Raw genomic sequence first — 19,774 nt, forward strand, 5'->3', positions numbered from 1 at the left:
ATTTTTGTCTACTAGGTCTAGAATCATAATATAAGACAATAGTGGAAATGTGGGGAGCTGTGACAACCACCAGCCCGCAGAGCTGTGGCACATGGACTGAAGGCTGGGATGCATCACGCACATCCAGCACCCGCGCCTCCTGCTCTGTGACCTTGGGTGAACGTGCTACCCGTCTGGGCTGGGTCCTCAGGGTGGAGTCTGAGTATGGCAGTTAAGAGCTCAGAATCTGGAGCCAGATCGCTTGGGTTCATTCCAGGGACCCTCAGACCAGTGATTTCCCCTCTCTGTAATTTCCCCTCAGCTTCCACATCTGTAAAATGGTGACACTATCTCACTACACAGGTTTCGCATGGGGAATAAATGCGTTAATAATATACGTAAAGCACTTCGAACAGTGCCTGACTGTATAGACATTCGTTGGTATTATTAACATTATTATATGAATTTTTGGTCCAGCTAATAAGAATTCCAATAATTCAGTAGTACCTCCTTCAATCCCCTTATGACCACCTCCACCCCAACCTCCACCCCCGGAGGTAAAACAGATGAGAGTGTGTGGACCGTGGCTTTTTTTTTTTTTTTTTTTTAATTCTCCACTTGTCACTTACACCATAACCGGCCCTGGGGAAAAGTTCCTTTGTCAGGATGTCTTAAAGGACCAGGAACCTGTCAGATGAGTGCTTCTTGGGAAAGAAAGTCATAGGGAACTGATGTCATCAACTCAAGTTTTGCAACGAGCTATTATTAAATTCATAGTCGCCTGTCTGAGTGTGGCTTTATCAGTAACTTTAGCCCTGTGGGCAGGGGTGGCACCCACCCTGTTGCCCTCCACCTTTCTGATTTTCTATAACCTAGCCGTGGTGTCTGAAACACTCAGGGTGGGTCTGTCTCCAGCACTAAGGAAAGTGAGAACTGAATCAGGATGGGGTTCTGGGTGGAGTTAAGAGAGAGGTAAAATAACTGTAATTTCATAGCAATTACCTACAAGCAATACCATCAAAGGCGCCAGTTTTCCATTATAAACCTGAGCCTCTGCTGGGAGCGATGAGCCAGGTAGAAATAAGGACACAAACCTGCCTTCCCACCCGAACCCCACAGCAAACAAACCTCGAGGGGAAAACTAATGTGCTGAGCTTGGAGGGTAGTTTTTTTCTCCTTCTCTTTCAAAAAAAAGAAAAAGAAATCTTAGTAAGCCCCCATTCCAGGATGTTGGTTGGATTGCTGACAGCTTTGCAAGCAAGGCTGGGGGGCCTTCCCTCTTTGAACCCTCCCTGTTAGTGGAGCCTGGTCCTGATGCCACCACGGTTTCCAGGGGAGCCAACAGCAAACTAGAATGAGTGGGTGATTTCTCCCTCCAAGTACCATTTTGGGGCCAATAAACCACTCACTGGAAAAAAAAATTACACAGAGATCAGTTCCCCAAACTTTTTGTTCGTATGTTTGCTGAAAGTGTATTCTTTATAAAATTCACATCTCTGCAGCCTACTCAGAGGTAAAGATAGACCTGCCTTTCAGACCAAAAAAAAATAATCTGCTGTTTTGAGGAGGGTACTGAGAAGGGGAAATGTGGGGAGCAGAAGTGTGGAGGTCCTCAATAATGCTATCTGTCATGGTTTTCTATGTGTTCCCATCTCATCCCCCAGCCCACCCCACGGGAGGCCATTAGCTCCCGAGTAAATGCAGTTTTGAATCCCCTGTGTAATTTCTTCCAGTGCCTTGTACATGGTCAATACGTATTCGTTGAGTAAAAGGATAATTTAACAAATGAATGGTTTATTGACACTAGGTCAAGTAGTAGTCACAACTAAGTGGGACATTGATTAAAGTCTTGAGCCTGCTGACAAGATAGAAAGCGATAGGGTCAAAATCTGAGGATCTGTACTCATGACATCTTCATGGAGCAAGGACCAAAGGGTAGAAGATAAACTACAGAGGAACATACTTTGGTGAGGTATAACCAAAGAAAAGGATTTCTTTGGTTTGAACTGGTTAGAAATAGTTCGAACTGTCCTCAGAATGGACTGATTTGAGAGATACACATTGCCGGTGAGTGGAGATATTCAAGCATAGACGAGATGATTACTCGGGAGTAGAGAAGTTGGTCCGACATCATTTGTGTTAAGATTATGTGATGCTGAAGGTCTCTTTTTACCCTGAGATGCAAGGGTTCAATGGTTTCAGAAAGTTATGACTGTCCATAATCACCATGCTGGAAACTCACATTCAGTTCTGCACGTGTTTATTGAGTCCTCACCCTGTGCCAGGTGTCACCTTGCATAAACATTCGGAAGACAAGGATAAATCTTAGAGGGCAACTTTAAAGGAAGGCTGGGGCATGGACTTTCGGTTCTGCTCAGACTGGGCTCTGGCTGTTATAATCCTATATTCCTTCTGGCTAATGTGCACAAGCTAACTCAGGACTCTGGTGCTTTGCTTTCTAGGCTGGGATCGATGGGGAAAGCATCGGCAACTGTCCCTTCTCTCAGCGCCTCTTCATGATCCTCTGGCTGAAGGGAGTTGTGTTCAATGTCACCACTGTGGATCTGAAAAGGTAAAGGATGCTGCCTTCATGAGCAATATGTTTCTCTGCAGGAAGAGAGACTCTTCCATGAGGGAGGGCGAAAACCTCGAGGCTCCCAGCAGCCTCCTGCTCACACCTTGTTGGCCAGACCCCTAGTTACAAGGGAGGCTGCAAAAGCCAGCAACACCCTTGGAACAGAGCAAGTCCCGATTAGCAAGGAAGAAGGAGGGAATGGACAATGGGTATCTCGACTGAGAGTGTCTGGCACAGAGATGGGCACGGCATCTAAAAATCTGGGAGTGAGCCATTCTGGTCCTACTAGTGCCCCCAACCTAGGGGACCCCAGCCGGACTTCAGGTGTGAGAGGTTGAGTTTCCAAGGCGTTGGGATCCAGACCATTTCTCCCACTATGTTCCCATCTTTAGAACTCCTTTGTGTGAGAGCTCTGCATTAGCGACCGGGATGGAGAGTTACTAGCGTTCTGCTTTTAAAGTGCAGTTTTAATGGCCGTTAAAAATACGGGCATTGTTCACCATCACAAGCCACACTGTTTCCATCTTTCTTCTCTTTCCTCTCCTCCGCCTGTCCTTTAAATGTGGACTGGCTCAGGCTCACTCCCTGGGTATTTATCTCCTGCCACAGCTTTCCCCCAGTGAGCTTAGCATACTCTCCTTGTCACCTTTATGTCAATTATTCCATACCCAGAACCCTGCTCTCTTCTAGATATTTCCACTTGCATTTTCTGTTATCACTTTAAAATCTGTGTGTCAAAAATTGTACCTTCATTTTCCCTTTGAATTGGGGTCCCCTCCTGAATTCCTTTGTTCTTCCATTTTTCTAGGCACTGAAACGTTTCCAGCTCCCTTCTCTTGCCACCCCCATTGTCCGTCAGTCGCCAAGCCCAGGGCATTCTCTCACCGTGCTGTCTCTTACTTCCAGGCTCCCTTGTCCATTCCCAAAGCCCACACATGGTGTGGGTCCCACCACTGGCAGCTGGACTGTTTCTCTGTTCTTCAAACTGGTCTTCATCCTTCTGGTTTCTCTCTGTCTCTCTCTGATCCATCCTTTATATTATCATAAGGATATTCTTCCTAAAATAATCCTTTAATCATGTGGCTCACCCTACTCAGAAAACCTCCTGACATTTCCCATTGCCTGCAGCATAAATGCATCTGCAGCCCTCCTTTGTCTTTGCCTTGGTTCTTCCCAACATTATCTCCCAGGACCTATCTGCCTCTGGCAGGCTGGACCACCTTCCGCTGCCCTTGTCCCTCTGGCCTCCAGCCGTTGCCTGGGATGCTTCCTCTGTCTCACAGAGGCTCTCTGTTTTTCCTGAACGGAGAGATGGTGCCCAGCCCCCAGAAGCAACCCCCTCCCCTGAGAAGCTTCCCCCTCCCACCCTACCACTCTCAGGCAAATCTATCACTCAGCCTCCCTCCAGACTCACCTATGGTCCATTTTGCATCTCACCAATTTACGATATCTACAATCCTGATGCTTTACAACTAGCACGTGCTTTCCCATAAAAAATCACATAAAGTGTAACCCTGTGAAGGAGATCTTATTTCTTCGTTCTATATGAGGAAACCAAGACAGACACATTTAAATGAATTGTCCAAGGTGCCCACCTGGAATTGGAGGGGCTGCCACTAAAAACCGATCTTCTTGGTTCAAATGCCACGTTCTTCAGGACACATCAGTTGCGAAGTTTGTTTTGTCATTCGCATCAGATCTTCAATTCCTCAAGGGCAAGTCGAGATCATGTTTTAAGTTTCTTTGTATCTGCCATAGCAGCCAATTCATTCATTCGGGGCCCTGACTAATTTCTGTCAAATGAATGAAAACACACACAAAATGCAGATATTGTCTGTGACAACTAAAGAGAGCAGACTTGCATACAGTTGGAAAGGATGGCTTCCTTCAGTGGAGAATAGGAGGTCTTTGGAGTATCATCTGTGAAAGTAGACTCGTATTTGGCTGGGGATCAGAATGGGAGAGGGAGCCACCCCAGCATTCCTTAGATCCTTACAAGGCTCTTTCCTAGCTGTTATCACGTCCGATCCTGCCAACACCCTTTGAAGTGGGCCAGGCAAGTATCACGACTCCAGTTTTATAGATAAGGAGAATTTCTTACTGGAAAAAAAATTTATATATATATTATATATATATGTATATGAATTAAGGAATTTTTTAAATGTATGATACAGTGAAGTTTAGCAATTCCTAATAAAACTAATTTCTTATCCTGGCACCACCGTGTATTGGTGGAGTGACCTTGAACCTTCTCTTTTCTGAGTCCGTTGCCTTACCTGTACAATGGGGATAAAAGTTATGCCTTGTTTCTAGAGTTATTGTGAGGATCTGATGAGGCAGGCCATGGACCACTTGCATTGTGTTTTGCTGGCTTCTAGCAAGAGCACCACACATGTTGGCTCTTCTTAGCATCATCCTGCCCTCATGGAGCTGGCAATCCAGGCAGGGAAGGAGAACTGATATACATTAAATAATCTGTAAGTTAGACTTGGCAATATGTAATTAAGTTCTAATTACATAATTTCATAACTACTGAAGAGGGTCAACAAAGAGAGGGGGCCACCCCTGACCAGTGTCCATTGGCAACGTCAGCTGGGCTACAGCGGTCAGGGCAGTACTTCCCAAGGATGCCAGACTCCAGAGGCCATTGTTCTCTTGAGTCCTAGAAAAAAAAAAAAACATCCTTAATAATTTCTGGATCTTTAAGCCACAGAGAAGTCATTGCTGAAAAATAAAATCAGTATAGATTTTCCCTCCCTGCTGAGAACCCAAGCATTGCTGCCTTAGGTGAGCTTTCAAAAACAGGAGGAGAAGGTAAAGAATGTGTGAAAGGAAGAACACTCACAAAATAAACACAGGGACTAAGGAAATTAGATTTTAGAAATGCTTTCAGTGTCAATTGTCTGAGGAGTTCCAAGTGCCACAGAAGGCAGCTGGAGAGTGTGTGTGTTGGGCAAGGACGTGGGAGGGGCACCTTAATTGAAATTCTTCTCTTCCCCTCCCAAGCTGATTACGCCAGGAATGTGTTTCATTACAGACTCCTTTTCCCCGTTGTTTACTCCTTTTCGGTTCCTCCATCTAATGTTTTCCACGCTTGCCTCCCACAAGGAGTGTGGCATTCTCAGAGAGAGCGTTCTGGGTGACTCTGGTGTTCCAGCCCTGCCCGGGGAAGTTTCCATCATTATTTCTCCTCTTCCTCCCTCTGTCCTCTGTGCAGCCTTCTCCCTGCCCACTTCCCTCCATCCATCCGCCAGCCCTTCTTCCCCTTGCTTTGCTCCGTCTCTGCACCTCCATTCTGACCGGCTGTGGGGAGCCCAGAAGCTCACCCTTGGACGTGAATAGGGGCCCATGTCAAACACAAGGTCACTTCCTTCCCATTGCGCAAACCTTAAAGTACAGAGAAGATCGTTCTTAGTGTAAAAGCGTGACTGAATTCATGAATATTTAAAGTTTGGGATTCTGCCTCGTGCATTTTTGTAAAGCTAATGGGTGAAGGACCTTTTGAAAGCAAAGCCCAACGTCCTCCCTGGGTATCGGAAGCTTGGTTTTAGCTTAGATATTCACCTGTGATCACACTGCTTTTTCAAAGTCCATCCCGACTTGCTCCTCTCTCACTGAATTCCACCAGTCGGATATCCTGTGTCACACCACATCCTTCCAGAATCTCTCCAACCTCCTCTGCCCTACACCCCACACCGGGTCTGTTTTTGCTGACGGGCGTCTAATGGACAGTACACCCTGGGCTTCCCTGTCCGTGAAGCGCCCTGGTGTAAGCCACCCCCTGAACCTTGCTCTCTCCACAGAAAGCCAGCCGACCTGCACAACCTCGCCCCTGGCACCCATCCGCCCTTCCTGACCTTCAACGGGGACGTGAAGACGGACGTCAATAAGATCGAGGAGTTCCTTGAGGAGACTTTGACCCCCGAAAAGTAATGAGCTGCTTGTTTCTTGAGCTAATGACGGGGGGGGGGTCCTTGTGCTTTACTAGATCCTGGGGGAGATTTCCAAAGGATCCTCATCAATCCAGAGCCCAGGACCCTCTTTGCAAAGAGAGAGTCCCACATGGCCCTCCCCACCCCCAAAGGGATGCCAGTCTCAAACCTGCTCCACAAAGTCCAACCCCAAGAGCTGATGCCCCTTAACGCCAGGTCCCTCTGCCTGAGTGAAAGCAAAGGCTCCCTCATTGCTGAACAAGAGCTGAAAGGCCGACGAAGTGAAAAGTCAGCCAGGAGAGAGGTAATCCCATGACTTAAAACCACACCAAGGTATGAATAAGAGTCATAAATCTGACCCTGTCAGGTCGGAGCCCGTAATTAAACATGAAAAACACGGACTGAAAGCAGTTCCTCTTCTGAAAACGAGCTCAGGGAGAGGAGAGGCCAGAGGGCTGTGGGTTCTTGTCCGGTAGATAAGCTGCTCCTGATGGGAAAGAGGAGTGAAGAGAAGAGAGGTGAATTCTAAAAGCTGCTGGAAACTAGACTTGTTCATTGTACTCTACTGAAATCAGGGATTCAAACAATCACTGTTTTAAAAAAGACTGGAACAATAATATTACATATAGAGTAAGGTGTGCACGGACTTTATCCTGTAGGATAGTCACTGAAAAGCTTTAAGCAAAAGTGTTGGAGAATCAGTTTTCAGGCTTACTTTGGGGGATGCGGGAAGAGGGGGAGGGCAGAGGAGGAAAAGCTCCTAGAAATCAACTAGGAGGAGCCAATTGGTGACATTCCGGGTAAGACAGACTGGAGAGCTGGGCTAAGGCAGTGACAGTGAAATGGGGGGAGAGGGGTAGGAAGGATTTTAGGACATACTTAGTAGGTAAAATAAGTGGGATTGACTATAAAAATGACCATCTTGCATTTATTTTAAAGTTTTATTTTTTTTAATTTATTTATTTTATTTATTTATTTTTGGCTGCGTTGGGTCTTCGTTGCGGTGAGTGGGCTTCTCATTGTGGTGGCTTCTCTTGTTGCAGAGCACGGGCTCTAGGCATGTGGGCTTCAGTAGTTGTGTCATGCAGGCTCAGTAGTTGTGGCTTGCTGGCTCTAGAGCACAGGCTCAGTAATTGTGGCGCATGGGCTTAGTTGCCCCGTGGCATGTGGGATCTTCCCGGACCAGGGATCGAACCTGTGTCCCCTGCATTGGCAGGCGGATTCTCAACCACTGCGCCACCAGGGAAGCCCAGAAGTTTTATTTTTTAATTGATATTTATATAGCCCTCACTTAGTGGGCCCTTAAAGGTAGGTGCTATCATTATCCTAATTTGATAGCTGGGGAAACTGAGGATTGGAGAGGTTAAGTAACTTGCCCAAGGTCACACATCTAGCAAATCACTGTTAAATCAGAACTCCCAGTCGTGATCTAATTAAGCCTCAACCATTTATACATTCTTCCTAAAAATGTATTCTCAGTCATCCACATTAGGACAGTTTATCTCCGTACTGAGTGTGGAAAATTGCCTCAAGTCCAATAGACTTTAAAATAAATGCATGGATTAAATCAGCTGGGCAGCCCCACCCGTAACACCAGACCAGCCACTTTGCTGAAAAGACCCCCAGTGGGCTCAGGCTCCTTCTTCCTCCCTTGGGACTTAACCTCATTGCTGGCTCTGGTTTGAAATCCAACAACAGAAAATGAATGCTGTTTTCAATAACTAAATAGAGTTTGGACTTTGCCTGGGAGATCCAGAGGGAAAAGTCCACGATGAAGTTAACATTTTCCCTTCTAGAAGTAATACCCGCACGCAGGAGTCCTTGCTTCCATCAAGGCCAGTAGGGAATGGGAAACTGAAACAATGCGGAGGATAGATAGCCAGACTGGTGGGTGGAGGCGTGCAGGGTTGGGCTGGGCTGGGCCTGGAGGCCTGAGGTCCACTCCTGGATCTGCCAGTGATGCACTGTGACCCCTCAAACCAGTCCCTTTCTTGCTCTCGGCCTCCATGCCCTCCCCTGTGAAAGGATGACCCTTCACGGCCATCTTAGCCAGGCTCCCTCAATCCCCGTCCAGCGGTGCCTTTGCGGGGCTGTTTCTCTAACTCAGGGCTCTCTAATCTACATCCCCAACAGGACCAAGGGGGCCCATGAGACCCCCCGCCCCCGCTGGAATTGTATGCCCATGTGTACAGGTAGATTCTTCCAGAGGAGGGCCATCACCAGATTCTGGAAAATTTCCATGATCCGAATCAGGCTAAGCTGTGCAGGACATAGACGCTGCCTCTTCACTTCTCTCTCCACCTGTCCTGAGCTCTGCTTCATCTGGTCCAGGTCCCTCTGGACTGCAGTGTGTGTAGGAGGTTTTACTAAGTCCATTCCTGACGTGTCAGTGACCCTACGGTCCGCCACGCCCCGGTAGCAGAACCTCAAAACTCTTAAAATGCACAACTCCAGAAGGGCACCAAGGTGGGGCCCTAGTGATGAGACCATCAACCATTGCAGAGCCCCCAGGAGTGTCCTTTAGATGCCTTTGTATGGATCAGACTGGGGCAGGTGCCATAATTACCTCCCAGGAAATGTCAGCAAACCTGTGCTTCAGCCCTGCAAAGGGAGACCGGCTCTTCTGCCCACAGCAAAGCCACCCACCTCGGCTGGCTTCCCACCAACTCTAGCTGGGAGGTCGGTCAGGTGGCCGATGTCCAGAGGCCCCAGGAGGAGGGCAGCCTGGCCTTCTGGTCCTCTAGGGGGCAGCAAAACCCCCGTTTCTGTTCCACAAACGCTGGTCGGCATGTGTTTCTCATCACACTGCTGTTTGTAAAAGCTGCCAGAGAGCCAAGAAATTGTGGGAGCCTTTTTCCCCTTAGCTTTATTTTTTAAAGGAAAAAACCCACATACAAACACTCCAGCAATCTTTTTAAAAGATCACATTTGGTTCCACAAAGCATTTGGTGTCAAAGTGAGGAATCTAGGAAGTCTCAAGAAGTTTCCAAATGAGACGAACTTCCATCCTTCTCCTTAGACTGACCCAGTTAATGCTCCACAGGGAAGCGTCGGGATTATTGTTGACATGCTGCCTTTACCTTTCATCCTCATCCTCGTGGAATGGCCCGAGTTAATGGGATCCAGAAGTGAGAGTCAGGAGACCAAAGTCCGGCCACCTTTCTACACAGTGCTTGTTGTATGAACTTGGCCAAGCCTCGCGCCCTCTCAGACCCTCCCCATTCCCTCATCTCTGAAACTACATAGTCTCTAAGATGCCTTTCAGCAGAAGGTCTATGATTCCACGAATTTTTCAAAGTGCTTTCCCAGAGCTGGTTGCGGTTTGAAATAAACAGTGATAAAAATTCAGGGGAGTGAACGGATAGAGTCTAGTTACATGTCTTGTCATTTAGTCAGTCAACTATCACACGAGTATTAACAGTGTTCAGAGCCATACCAGAATTGGAAGACACTGTGAATTCATTATTTTAAGAAATGTTTATGGATATTTCACGATAGTAAAAATCACGAAGTTTCTTCTGATCCTCTGGGAGGTGGAGAAGCAGCCTCAGTACCAAGGACAGGATGGCATTGTGGCTGAAAGTACAGTAAGTCCCCTACATATGGACGAGTTCTGTTCTGAGAGCCTGTTCCTAAGTCCAATTTGTTCATAAGTCCAACAAAGTTAGCCTAGGTACCCAACTAACACAATCGGCTATATAGTACTGTTCTGTAATAGGTTTATAATACTTTTCACACAAATAATACATAAAAAACAAACAAACACAAAAAATAAAACATTTTTAATCTTACAGTACAGTACCTTGAAAAGTACAGTAGTACAATACAACAGCTGGCACTTCTTAGCGGTACCAGCTACATCACTGCTGCTTTTATGCTTGCTTCCGGACATCCGGGGCTTGAAATAAAGATACTGTACTACTGTACTCTCTACAATACTATACAGTAAAGTACACAAAAGTACAACCACTTGTAGAGGATGCATGCACGTGACAGTGTACGCCAGACACGTGAACTAACTTACGTGATTGGACATGCGAATGCACGTTTGCATCTTTGAAAGTTTGCAACTTGAAGGTTCGTATGTAGGGGACTTACTGTATGGGCTTTGGAGTCAGAATGCCTTGGGTTCTAATCTGAACCACCAGGTTGTGCTACACCGAAGTAACAAATTGACCACAAAATCTCAGTAGCTTAACAGAATACAGGTTTATTTCTCACTCATGCGGAGTCAGAGTGGGTAGTGTGGCCCTCTTCCATTTTGTAGCTTTTGAAATACATTTCTTCCAAGACTCCTTCAGCAGGGAAAGAGGGAGGAGAAGGATCCTGCAAAATATTTTTAAAGCCCAGGGTTATGAGTGGTTACATCACTTCTCCTCCCATACTATTGGTCAGAATCCAGTCAACATGACCCCAACCTATCTGAGAGGGAGGAGCTGGGAAATGCAGAGAGGCACATGGATATTTAATGAGCATGTGTGGTCTCTGCTGCAGATAAATTACTCATTCCGTCTCTAATCTTTAATTCTCACATCTATAAACTGATGACCGTCATGTTGATCTCGAGGGACTATTATTGAAGATGATACTGCTTAACCTAGTGCCTGACATAGAGTCAGAGCTCATTATGTGGCAGCTTGAAGAGCTAGAGCGGTCAGTGCCTCTTTTGTGACCGTCTCCCAGGTGTAATCATAAAAACAATTGGTGAGCTTAGGTCGTAAATCCACAGATGCCAGTGGTTGTCTTTTTATGAATAAGCCAGACCCCATCCACCTCCAGGGATCATTTGTTTAAGTAGCGGGGACAAGACAAGGCAAGCACACAGTTCAGGAGCAGAAAAGTCAGAAGCATTAATCTGCTTCTCCAGTGAGGGTTTGGTGAGGTGAGGAAGCAGGAATAACAGAGGAGGGAGAGAGGGGACTTCCTTCCACTTTTTAGCTTATTTGAAAACAGAGGGTCAACACTCAGGCTGCCAGAAGAGCCCCTGGAATCAGCAGAGGTCACCCCATGAGGACAAGATGACTGTTTCTCTTTTTCTCCAGTGTATCCCCAATGCCAGGGACAGGGCTTGGCCCCTGGTAGGTGCTTACTGCATGTTGGTTTAGTTGCATGGAGTCCTTTTGTTCAGGGGCGTGGTGGCCTATGGTTAGTCAGTGAGACGTCTTTTGGGACTCTAAGCCAATCAGAGCATTTCCATCTGCAATCATATCTTATTTTTTTTTGCTACTATTTACAAAAAAAATTGTTTTGATGAGTGGCCAACTGTTTTACTTCCCAGAATGAAGCTTAAGTGCATATCTAAAATGAATGCATTTGAAATAAGATATCTTAAAAACAGAGTGGGGAGAAATTTTCATTATTGAGAGCAGGGGTTGGCCAACTTTCCTGGAAAGAGCCAGGGAGCATTTTTGACTTTGTGGCCGTATAGTCTTAGTAGAGTAAAAGCAGCCATAGACAACGTAAGTAAATGGATGTGGCTGTGTTTTATCTGAGAATGCTGAAATTTGAATTTCATATTATTTTCACATGTCACAAAATAATATACTTCTTTTGATTTTTTTCAATTATTTAAAAGTATACAAAGTATTCTTAGCTCACGGGAGGTACATAAACAAATGTTGAGCTGGATTTGGCCCATAGGCCATCATTTGCTCACCCCTGAGTGAGAGAAATTGCCCATCTCTTTGATTGTCACCAGATGACATCACAATCTTATTTCAAAGATGTTTCTATAAATGAAGCACTATTTGTTAGCCTTTTAGAGAAACAAAATGTACCCTGGAACCCACTTATTTGCATATTTAAAATGCAGTGTAAATATGGAGCTAAAATAAAAGCACTTAACATCCTGTACAGTAGCTGCCCCAAATCTAGTTACCAAACTCTGTAAGATTAATATTTGAAGACACACTTCCCACAAGGACAGTCTTCAAGTGGGACATTATGCTATAAAGTCAAATCTCAATGAATCATAGCGCTTAGAAAACAGGATGGCACTCGCATGGTCTCCCTGAACACATGGCCCTTTTTTGCCTGTCTTGGATTTGCTACCACCCAATCATGTTTGGCCCACACTGGCCATGAAGAAATGGTCAGATTAGTGGACGTCTGATCAAATGATGGCATAAATTAAAAAAAACCCAACAAACCCAAAGGAAAAATGCATTATCTAGGCCCTTCTCTCTTTACATTATTACCTTATCAAGCAAAAACAAGGAGCACTTGGTATACATTAAAATAATTTAAGGCATTCCATTTTAAGAGCATGCCAGATTCTATGTGAGAAAGCCAAAATAGGGATGGATGATCCTAAATTCCCTTGTCTTGGAAGATTAACCTAGCATCCTGCAGGAGCAATTGCTTTGTACCCCAAGTCAGAGCAGATGAATTGATGATTCCCAGGGTATTCAGGAAAATATGTGTGCAGAACCTGTGCAGAGCGCCCCCTCCTGGTGGTTGAGGGGAGTTCCTCCATGGTGCTCAGCCCAGCTCCAAGGGGTGTTTGGGGGCTTGGAGGGTAAACAGCAGAGTAGGTGAGAGGCCACAAGACATGGAACTTAAGATCTGGGCTTCCAGAGTGAAACTGCCTGGGTTGGGCTCCTGGGTCTGCCACCTGGCCACGTGAACTTAGACGAATTGCTTAGCTTCTCTGTGTCTCGTTTGTCTTCTGTGGGAAATGAGGCTAATGACGATACCAATGAAATTGTGAGGAGTAAATGATGAAACTGCGAAGGGGTTAGAGCAGTGTCTGGCACGTAGTGGACACAGTACAAGTTAGCTTTTGCTGATATTGGAGAAGTGATGTGATGGCGTGGGAGGATCACTGCTTCAGTGCCCCAAAACTGGGTTCTCAGGGTCCCTCCACTATTTATTACCCATGAGCCCTCAAATAGCCATTTAACCTCTCTAGTCTCCAGTTGCTTCCCCATAAAATGAGGACGATAATGCCTCTGTATCTGACCCTCGGCAGAGGGCTGGACCCAGTGACTTTCTGTGGACTCGTCCAATGGCAGTATCTGAAATTTAACAGCCACCTAATGTGGCCCAAGAGTGGGCGGTCCTAGCTAATGGTCAGTGGAGAAGCCAAAAAATGAAAGAACACAAATACTTGTTACAGGCATTTTGGTTCAAGTTATTTAAAACATTAAACCAAAAAAAAAAAAAAAAGGATTTTGCATTTTAAACATAAAGTAGCCAAATAGTTCGCAGCCCACACTATTCACCCAGAGATCACAAAGGTCCACATACTTGGTGATAATGATGACCAAGCAATTATCCCCCGTCTCCTCCCACCCTTGCCTGGCCATCCATGTAAAATGTTTGTGAAATAATATTTTTTGAAAATTAGAATGGCTTGTTTTGATGGTGCCAGTGGGGTCAAAGCAAGTTTGCCTCGTTTGGTCTCAAGGCCAGTAGGAAAGAGCCCTAACCCCAGTTTGCCTCTTATATTCTTCTGGCTTCAAAATGAAAGAATGCGTGAGGGAGAGGCGCTGGGTCATTGCAAATATATCTCCACGCCTGGAAAGAAAACAATTGTAAATGCTCGTCCCACTGACGTAGCCTGGTAGTTTCTGCATCTTATTCCTGCACACAAATAAGAAGAATATTTCACAAGAGGACCATGAGTAGCATTCCTTTCAAGAGATGATTTCGAGGCCTCAGTGCCAAGGTGCCTAGCACCTCCTTGTTTCCAGAATTAGCTCCATGCAGCTAGGATTATAATCGTAGGCCTGGCAGTGGATAGTTATTTTAACATGGGTTGGGGAAAAGTCTGGGACCCCACCTGATGCAGAGGCGAACTCATTCAGAATTATGACTAAGGCCTGGGCATTGCTGCATCATTGTTGGTGGTCCCAGGAAGAGAATACACCCTGGACCCTCTGAGTGGTGCTCTGGTTCTCTGCCCACAGACTGCGTTCCTGGGCAGTTCTCCACGCCTCACTGGACTCTAGTTTCCTCTATCATTGAACTAGAGATGCAAGTGCCTACCCTCCCTAGAGGATGGGTTGGAAAAACCCCAAAAGATTTGTAGATCCTGCTAGAAACAAGAGTGTTGCCATCGTGAGGTGATGGGAAGGGGCTCTCCCTTAAAGGACCTCCGAGTTCTCACTGACCCTAGAACACTGGTCTTGCATTCCAGGTACCCCAGACTGGCTGCGAAGCACCGGGAATCCAACACAGCGGGCATCGACATCTTCTCCAAGTTCTCCGCCTACATCAAAAACACAAAGCAGCAGAGCAACGCTGGTAAGTGGTTCCCTTCTACCCAGAGCCCCTGGTGGCACTGTCCCCTGCCCAGGGCATCTTCAGACACTCAGGCCAGAGAAGCACCTGGAATCAGTGCTTTTATTCACTCACCCTGAGGCCCCCTTGATGCAGGAGAGTGGGTGGTAGATCTTGCTTTCTGGCCAGTGCAGGAGAAACGGCCAGTGAGCCTTATTGTGGAATTGGAAGAGGGATGCAGCTGTGTTCTCAGCCTGCCTTAGTGTACATCATGATACACTGCACACAGGGTCCTGCCTCGGCCGTACTACTGTCTGTTTGTCCCCAGTTCATGACCCTGCTGCGCTCACAGGAAGTCCTGTTTGGAACAACACATTGCAGCTTCCTTCTGGTCCCTGAAAGACTTCTCAGGGGGTTGACCAGAGCCCATGGTGGGACAGGGCAGTCACCATGGTGGTAAATGCTCAAGGCAGAGCCCGGCCCTCTGCATTCCCCGCCACGGCAAGTGCAGAAGGTGTTGGGAAGCCTCTTCTCCAAGCCTGGCTCATCCTCCGCCCGGCCCTTAATTTCTAGCGTTGGCCATAGAACTCAGACTTGGTTCTCTTGTGGTGCCTTCTCAGAGGGGTTTGAGCTCCTCATTTAAGCTGATAGCATTTTTAGTCCCTTATTTGACTTGGTCCTTTAAGCATGAGCTGAAGCAATTTGAATAGAACTGTCACATTGAACACGTGTAACTTCTGAACAGTGTTAGTACCTGTGAGGAGAAGGAAGAGGGATGAGGAAGTTTGCTTGCCCTCCGAATAGGAGGATGGAGCCCAGTGCTGAGCCAGGCAGAGCAAGGGCATCACGAAAACTTCGTGAATGAGTGAGTGAATGAATGGTGATTGGTTGAACAGCACTTCTTGAGTCTTCACGAATGAACAAGGAACTGAATGTCTATCAGATGAACACACAATGGATCCTGAAACAAGGTGGTCCATTTGTTTGGACCACCTTGGAGCTAACTGCTCCAGGAGCTCAGAAGAGAAAGGCGTCTCTTTGGACCAAAGTGACCAGGAAAGGCAGCCAGGATGAACTTTTGGCAGGAACAGTGGTGTGGTGGGAAGTAAATGATTCAGTAACAGCTGCTGTGGACCTGGATCGTGCCAGGCACAGAACTAGATTCTAGAAAAAGAACTAGAAAAAGACACCCAGTCTTCAAGGCCTGACTGGTACAGAAGAAAAGGCTTAAGTTCACAAAAATAACAAGACAAGAGGTAAATGGTGGCTTCATCAAAGGGAGTCTGGAGAGCTGATTAGCTGCCCTATGAGAGGAGGAAAGAGTATCTGCCAAAGGGGTTCAAGAGTAGGAAGGATTCACCTTTGGGTCATTTGAGAAAATTTCCTGAAGGGGTTTCAACTGAGTGGTAAAGATCCAGGGGAAGTCAGTTGGCTGGGAACATAGGATGGAAGACGTGGGGAGGGTGAGAAAACTCCAGTGACAGAGACCAGGAGAAGCATCTGGAGTCTGCAGTGCCAGCTGGGGGACTGGATTTTATCCTGTGGGCAAGGCAGTCATTAGAGGTGCATGAAGAGGCACTACAGGGAGAGTGGCCTTTTAGGGACAAGAAAAAGGAGAAGCATGAGGGAAATCTTTTAAATTTACTCAGTGCTTTTGCTTCATTGCTGTTTGCAGCCTGTGGTGTGTTGAGTCTGTATCCACCTGGGACCTCAGAATGTGACCTTGTTTGGAAATAGAGTCTTTGCAGATGTAATTAGGTAACGGTCTCGAGATGAGATGATACTGGTTTAGTGTGGTCCCTAAATCCAATGACTGGTGTCCTTAGAAGAAGAAAAGCGGACACACAGAGATGGGGGTGGGGGCATGTGAAGACAGAGCAGGGATTACAGTGCTGCAGCCACAAGCCAAGGACCGCTTGGGGCCACCAGAAGCTGAAAGAGGCAAGGAAGCATCCCCCCAGAGCCTTGGGAGGGTACGTAGCCCTGTGACACCTTGATTTGGATTTCTGGTCTCCAGAACTGGGAGAGGAGAGATTTCTGTTGTTTTAAGCCACCCGGTTTGTGGTCCTTTGAGGTGGCAGCCCTAGGTGGCTAATGCAGCCCTCACAGGCATCGATCGTGTGAAAGGCAACCCCTGCCCTTGCCCTGCTGCAGACACAGAAGCAATGGGACGACAGTGGCTGGTCCTCGCCCCCAGGGGCTAACCTGGCTCTCAACTCCAGTTTTCAGATTCCACACCCAGGGTCCTTTCAGCCGCAAATATCTTCCTTCATAGTCGTTGAAGTGCCAGCAGAAAGATTGTCTTAGCCAAGCCTTCCAGACTTCTCAGGTTGTGAGTGGTATTTACATATGAGCCGTATTTACAGTTCTCCTGCCCCCAAAGCCAAAGCAACCACTGAACATCATGTATCAGTCTCTCACAAACTGAACACTCTGCAATTTTCATTGTTTCCCCTTCTTCTGTTTCACCGTTTTTCTCTGTGATGGGTTTTGCGCCTGTGACTCCTTCTCCCCTAAAACTCATTTGCACATTTCAACGCGCCAGTGTTTCTCTTGTCCCCGGTTGCCTGTCCCCCGGATCACGGTCCTCTGTGCTGTTCTCTCCCGCCTTTTAACAAGACACCAAGTTCTTCCTTCAGTGTGACTATAGCTTCCCCTCCCGCCCCCTTCACTTTTCTTCCCCAAGCCCGCACCCTCAGTCATGGTCAGCTGGTCAGCTGGCTCCACAAGTTCTTAGGCTCAGCCAGCCAGCACCCGGAGCTCCGGTGGGCCCGTCCTTGCACAGAGAACAGCATCCCTCTTGCGCTGGGCTTCAAGAGCTGGCACCGTGGCCCACCCCACCCAGCCGCCGGCCCGTGAGACCATCCACACCCTGTCTCTGCTTTGTCCGAGCTCTGTACTCACAGGTCTCTGCAAGGGCATCAACATCAGCCCCCAGGCTTCCCCTGACAGCCTTCTGCATCTTCAGCTCTGCGTTTGTTTTTCCAACGTCCTCTCTTCAGACTGTCCCTTTTGTGTTTTCAATTTTTTTTTTTTCTCTTGAGCAGAGCCCTCCCTCCACATAATACCCCAGCACCCTCCACCCAGCCCCCCAACACACTGACTGTCTTCTTGGTCCTTTTCTGCCCTTTCAACAACAAAGCGTGAAAACACCCCACACTGTGACCTGGTTCTACATGATGGATCAATTCTCCACTCCCATGGTGGATACAGAAACCACCATTCAAAATTCCCCTGTTGTTCACAAATCCTCAAAAAAGACCCCAGCTACTGGAACCCAAGACCCCATCCTGGAGGAGCCATCCACAGCTAGCACCCAAGGGAGTTGTCCGTTAGTTAGTACATTCAGTCATTCATTTATTCATTCAACAAACACAGATTACACGAAGTGGATCCAAGTCTGAGCTAATGTTTAAAGGGTGTTTCTTGTGTGCCAGGCACCGGGCTGTGTTCTGGAGTTGCCAAGACAAATGAGACAACATCATTGTCTTCGATAAACTAACCATCGACGGGGGACCGTGAAACATACAAACATGCAGTTAAACCCAGATCTGACCTGGGTTTGAATCCCAGATCTGCCACTTATAGCTGTACCACTTTGCCTGAGAGACTTCTCTCTGAGCCTCCGTTTCTACATCTGTAAAACATACTTAGTAATGCTTTCAATTTCATCAATCCGACAAATAAGGCCATTAATAGCATCTCCAAGGTTTGTCATGCAGAGTCATGTATTTATAAGTTAATGCATGTAAATCCTTTAGCACACTGCCTGACACATCATAAATGCTCTTTAAATGTTAACTTTGATTATTACTAGAGCAAAAATGAGACACACACGAATATTGGCATCAGAAACTGCTGCTTCAGCTCTTACTTTCTGACCCCTAACCAGCACTTCCAAATCTTCCACACATTTAGTTTCTTTTCTACTTGTTTAATTTTGTTTCCCATTTTCTTGGTGCATTTTCCTCCTCTCCAAAGTACACAGTTGCTCCCTTGGTCCATGGATGCGGAATCTGCAGATTCAGAGGGCTGACTGTCCTGTGCCACTTTATAAAAGGGACTTGAGTATCTGTGGATTTTTGATACCCGAGGGAGTTCGTGAGTGAGACGAGCTCTAGGGATGACACCCAAGGATCACCCACATCTGTGGAATCAGAAGGATCTGAGGGAGCGGAGCCAGGGAGGAAGATTTAGAAGGACTAGCAAGTGAGGAAGGGGGCAGGGGGTTGGGGGGATCGTGAAGACGAGGAAGAAAAACTTTACGAAAAAGATCGATCTATGATATAAGACACTGCCCGGGTCATGGGAGACTTTGCCTTTTGTGTTCAGCTTTCTGGACTTGTCCTCAGGCATCCTTCTCCGACTGCTTTTGTCATCTGCATCAGCCCATTACTCAGACCCTACTCAACAGGAGAGTCAGGCTGACCAGGAGCACAGGCCCTTCTCCCTTGGAACTCGGAGGTGTGCAGCGAGAGACCAAGAAACCACATGGCCCGAGGAAGGGCGTCTTGGAGATGGGAGAGAGCAGCCCTGCATTTAGATTTGGCTGCAGGAGTCCCTGCCCTGGGCCCCGCACATTCGTGTTTCAATCTTGCAGGGAAAGGTTTTGTCATTTGTTGAGTCTTGAAGGTTTATAGAGTTCTGAAGCAGAAGGATGGGGGGAGGGCGCGAGCGTCATCCATCCCACCTTTGGCATGTCCGGTAACAAGCTTGGAGTTAGCCGTGCTCAGCTCTGCCCTGCATCCTGCATCCTGCATCCTGCCTCTGCCTGGCAGAGGCCACTTTCAGCCATGCTGGTGGCCCCATCCCTAATGTCCTCCCTCTCTCTCTGCGAGTACCCATCCTGGCACTTCTCTGTTCACCTTCCTCAGAGATGCCACCATGGCACACAGACCCCAGGCGACCCAAGACCGGGCAGCAGCCCCCAGACTCATCAGTTCCGGCTCCCCTCGCTTCCCAACCCCACATCTTGCGCAGCGCTCTGCCCGCTGGGATGTCAGTTTGGCTCCTCGGGTGTATCCCTTCCCTCCAGGGGTTTCTTTGACACCCTACTTTACCTTGT

General features: G+C 47.2%; 1 protein-coding gene across 1 annotated transcript in view; it reads left to right on the forward strand.

Moving 5' to 3' along the window:
* CLIC5 (chloride intracellular channel 5) overlaps window positions 1-19,774 on the forward strand; it is a 112,388-nt gene that overhangs the window by 53,281 nt on the left and 39,333 nt on the right. Inside the window, exons 2-4 of the mRNA XM_061196129.1 lie at window positions 2,442-2,551; window positions 6,358-6,483; window positions 14,627-14,733. Coding sequence (XP_061052112.1) covers window positions 2,442-2,551; window positions 6,358-6,483; window positions 14,627-14,733 — 343 coding nt within the window. The remainder of the gene's footprint in view (window positions 1-2,441; window positions 2,552-6,357; window positions 6,484-14,626; window positions 14,734-19,774) is intronic.

This window comes from Eubalaena glacialis, chromosome 7 (genome assembly GCF_028564815.1).
Source record: "Eubalaena glacialis isolate mEubGla1 chromosome 7, mEubGla1.1.hap2.+ XY, whole genome shotgun sequence".
NCBI classification, from domain to species: Eukaryota; Metazoa; Chordata; class Mammalia; order Artiodactyla; family Balaenidae; genus Eubalaena; species Eubalaena glacialis.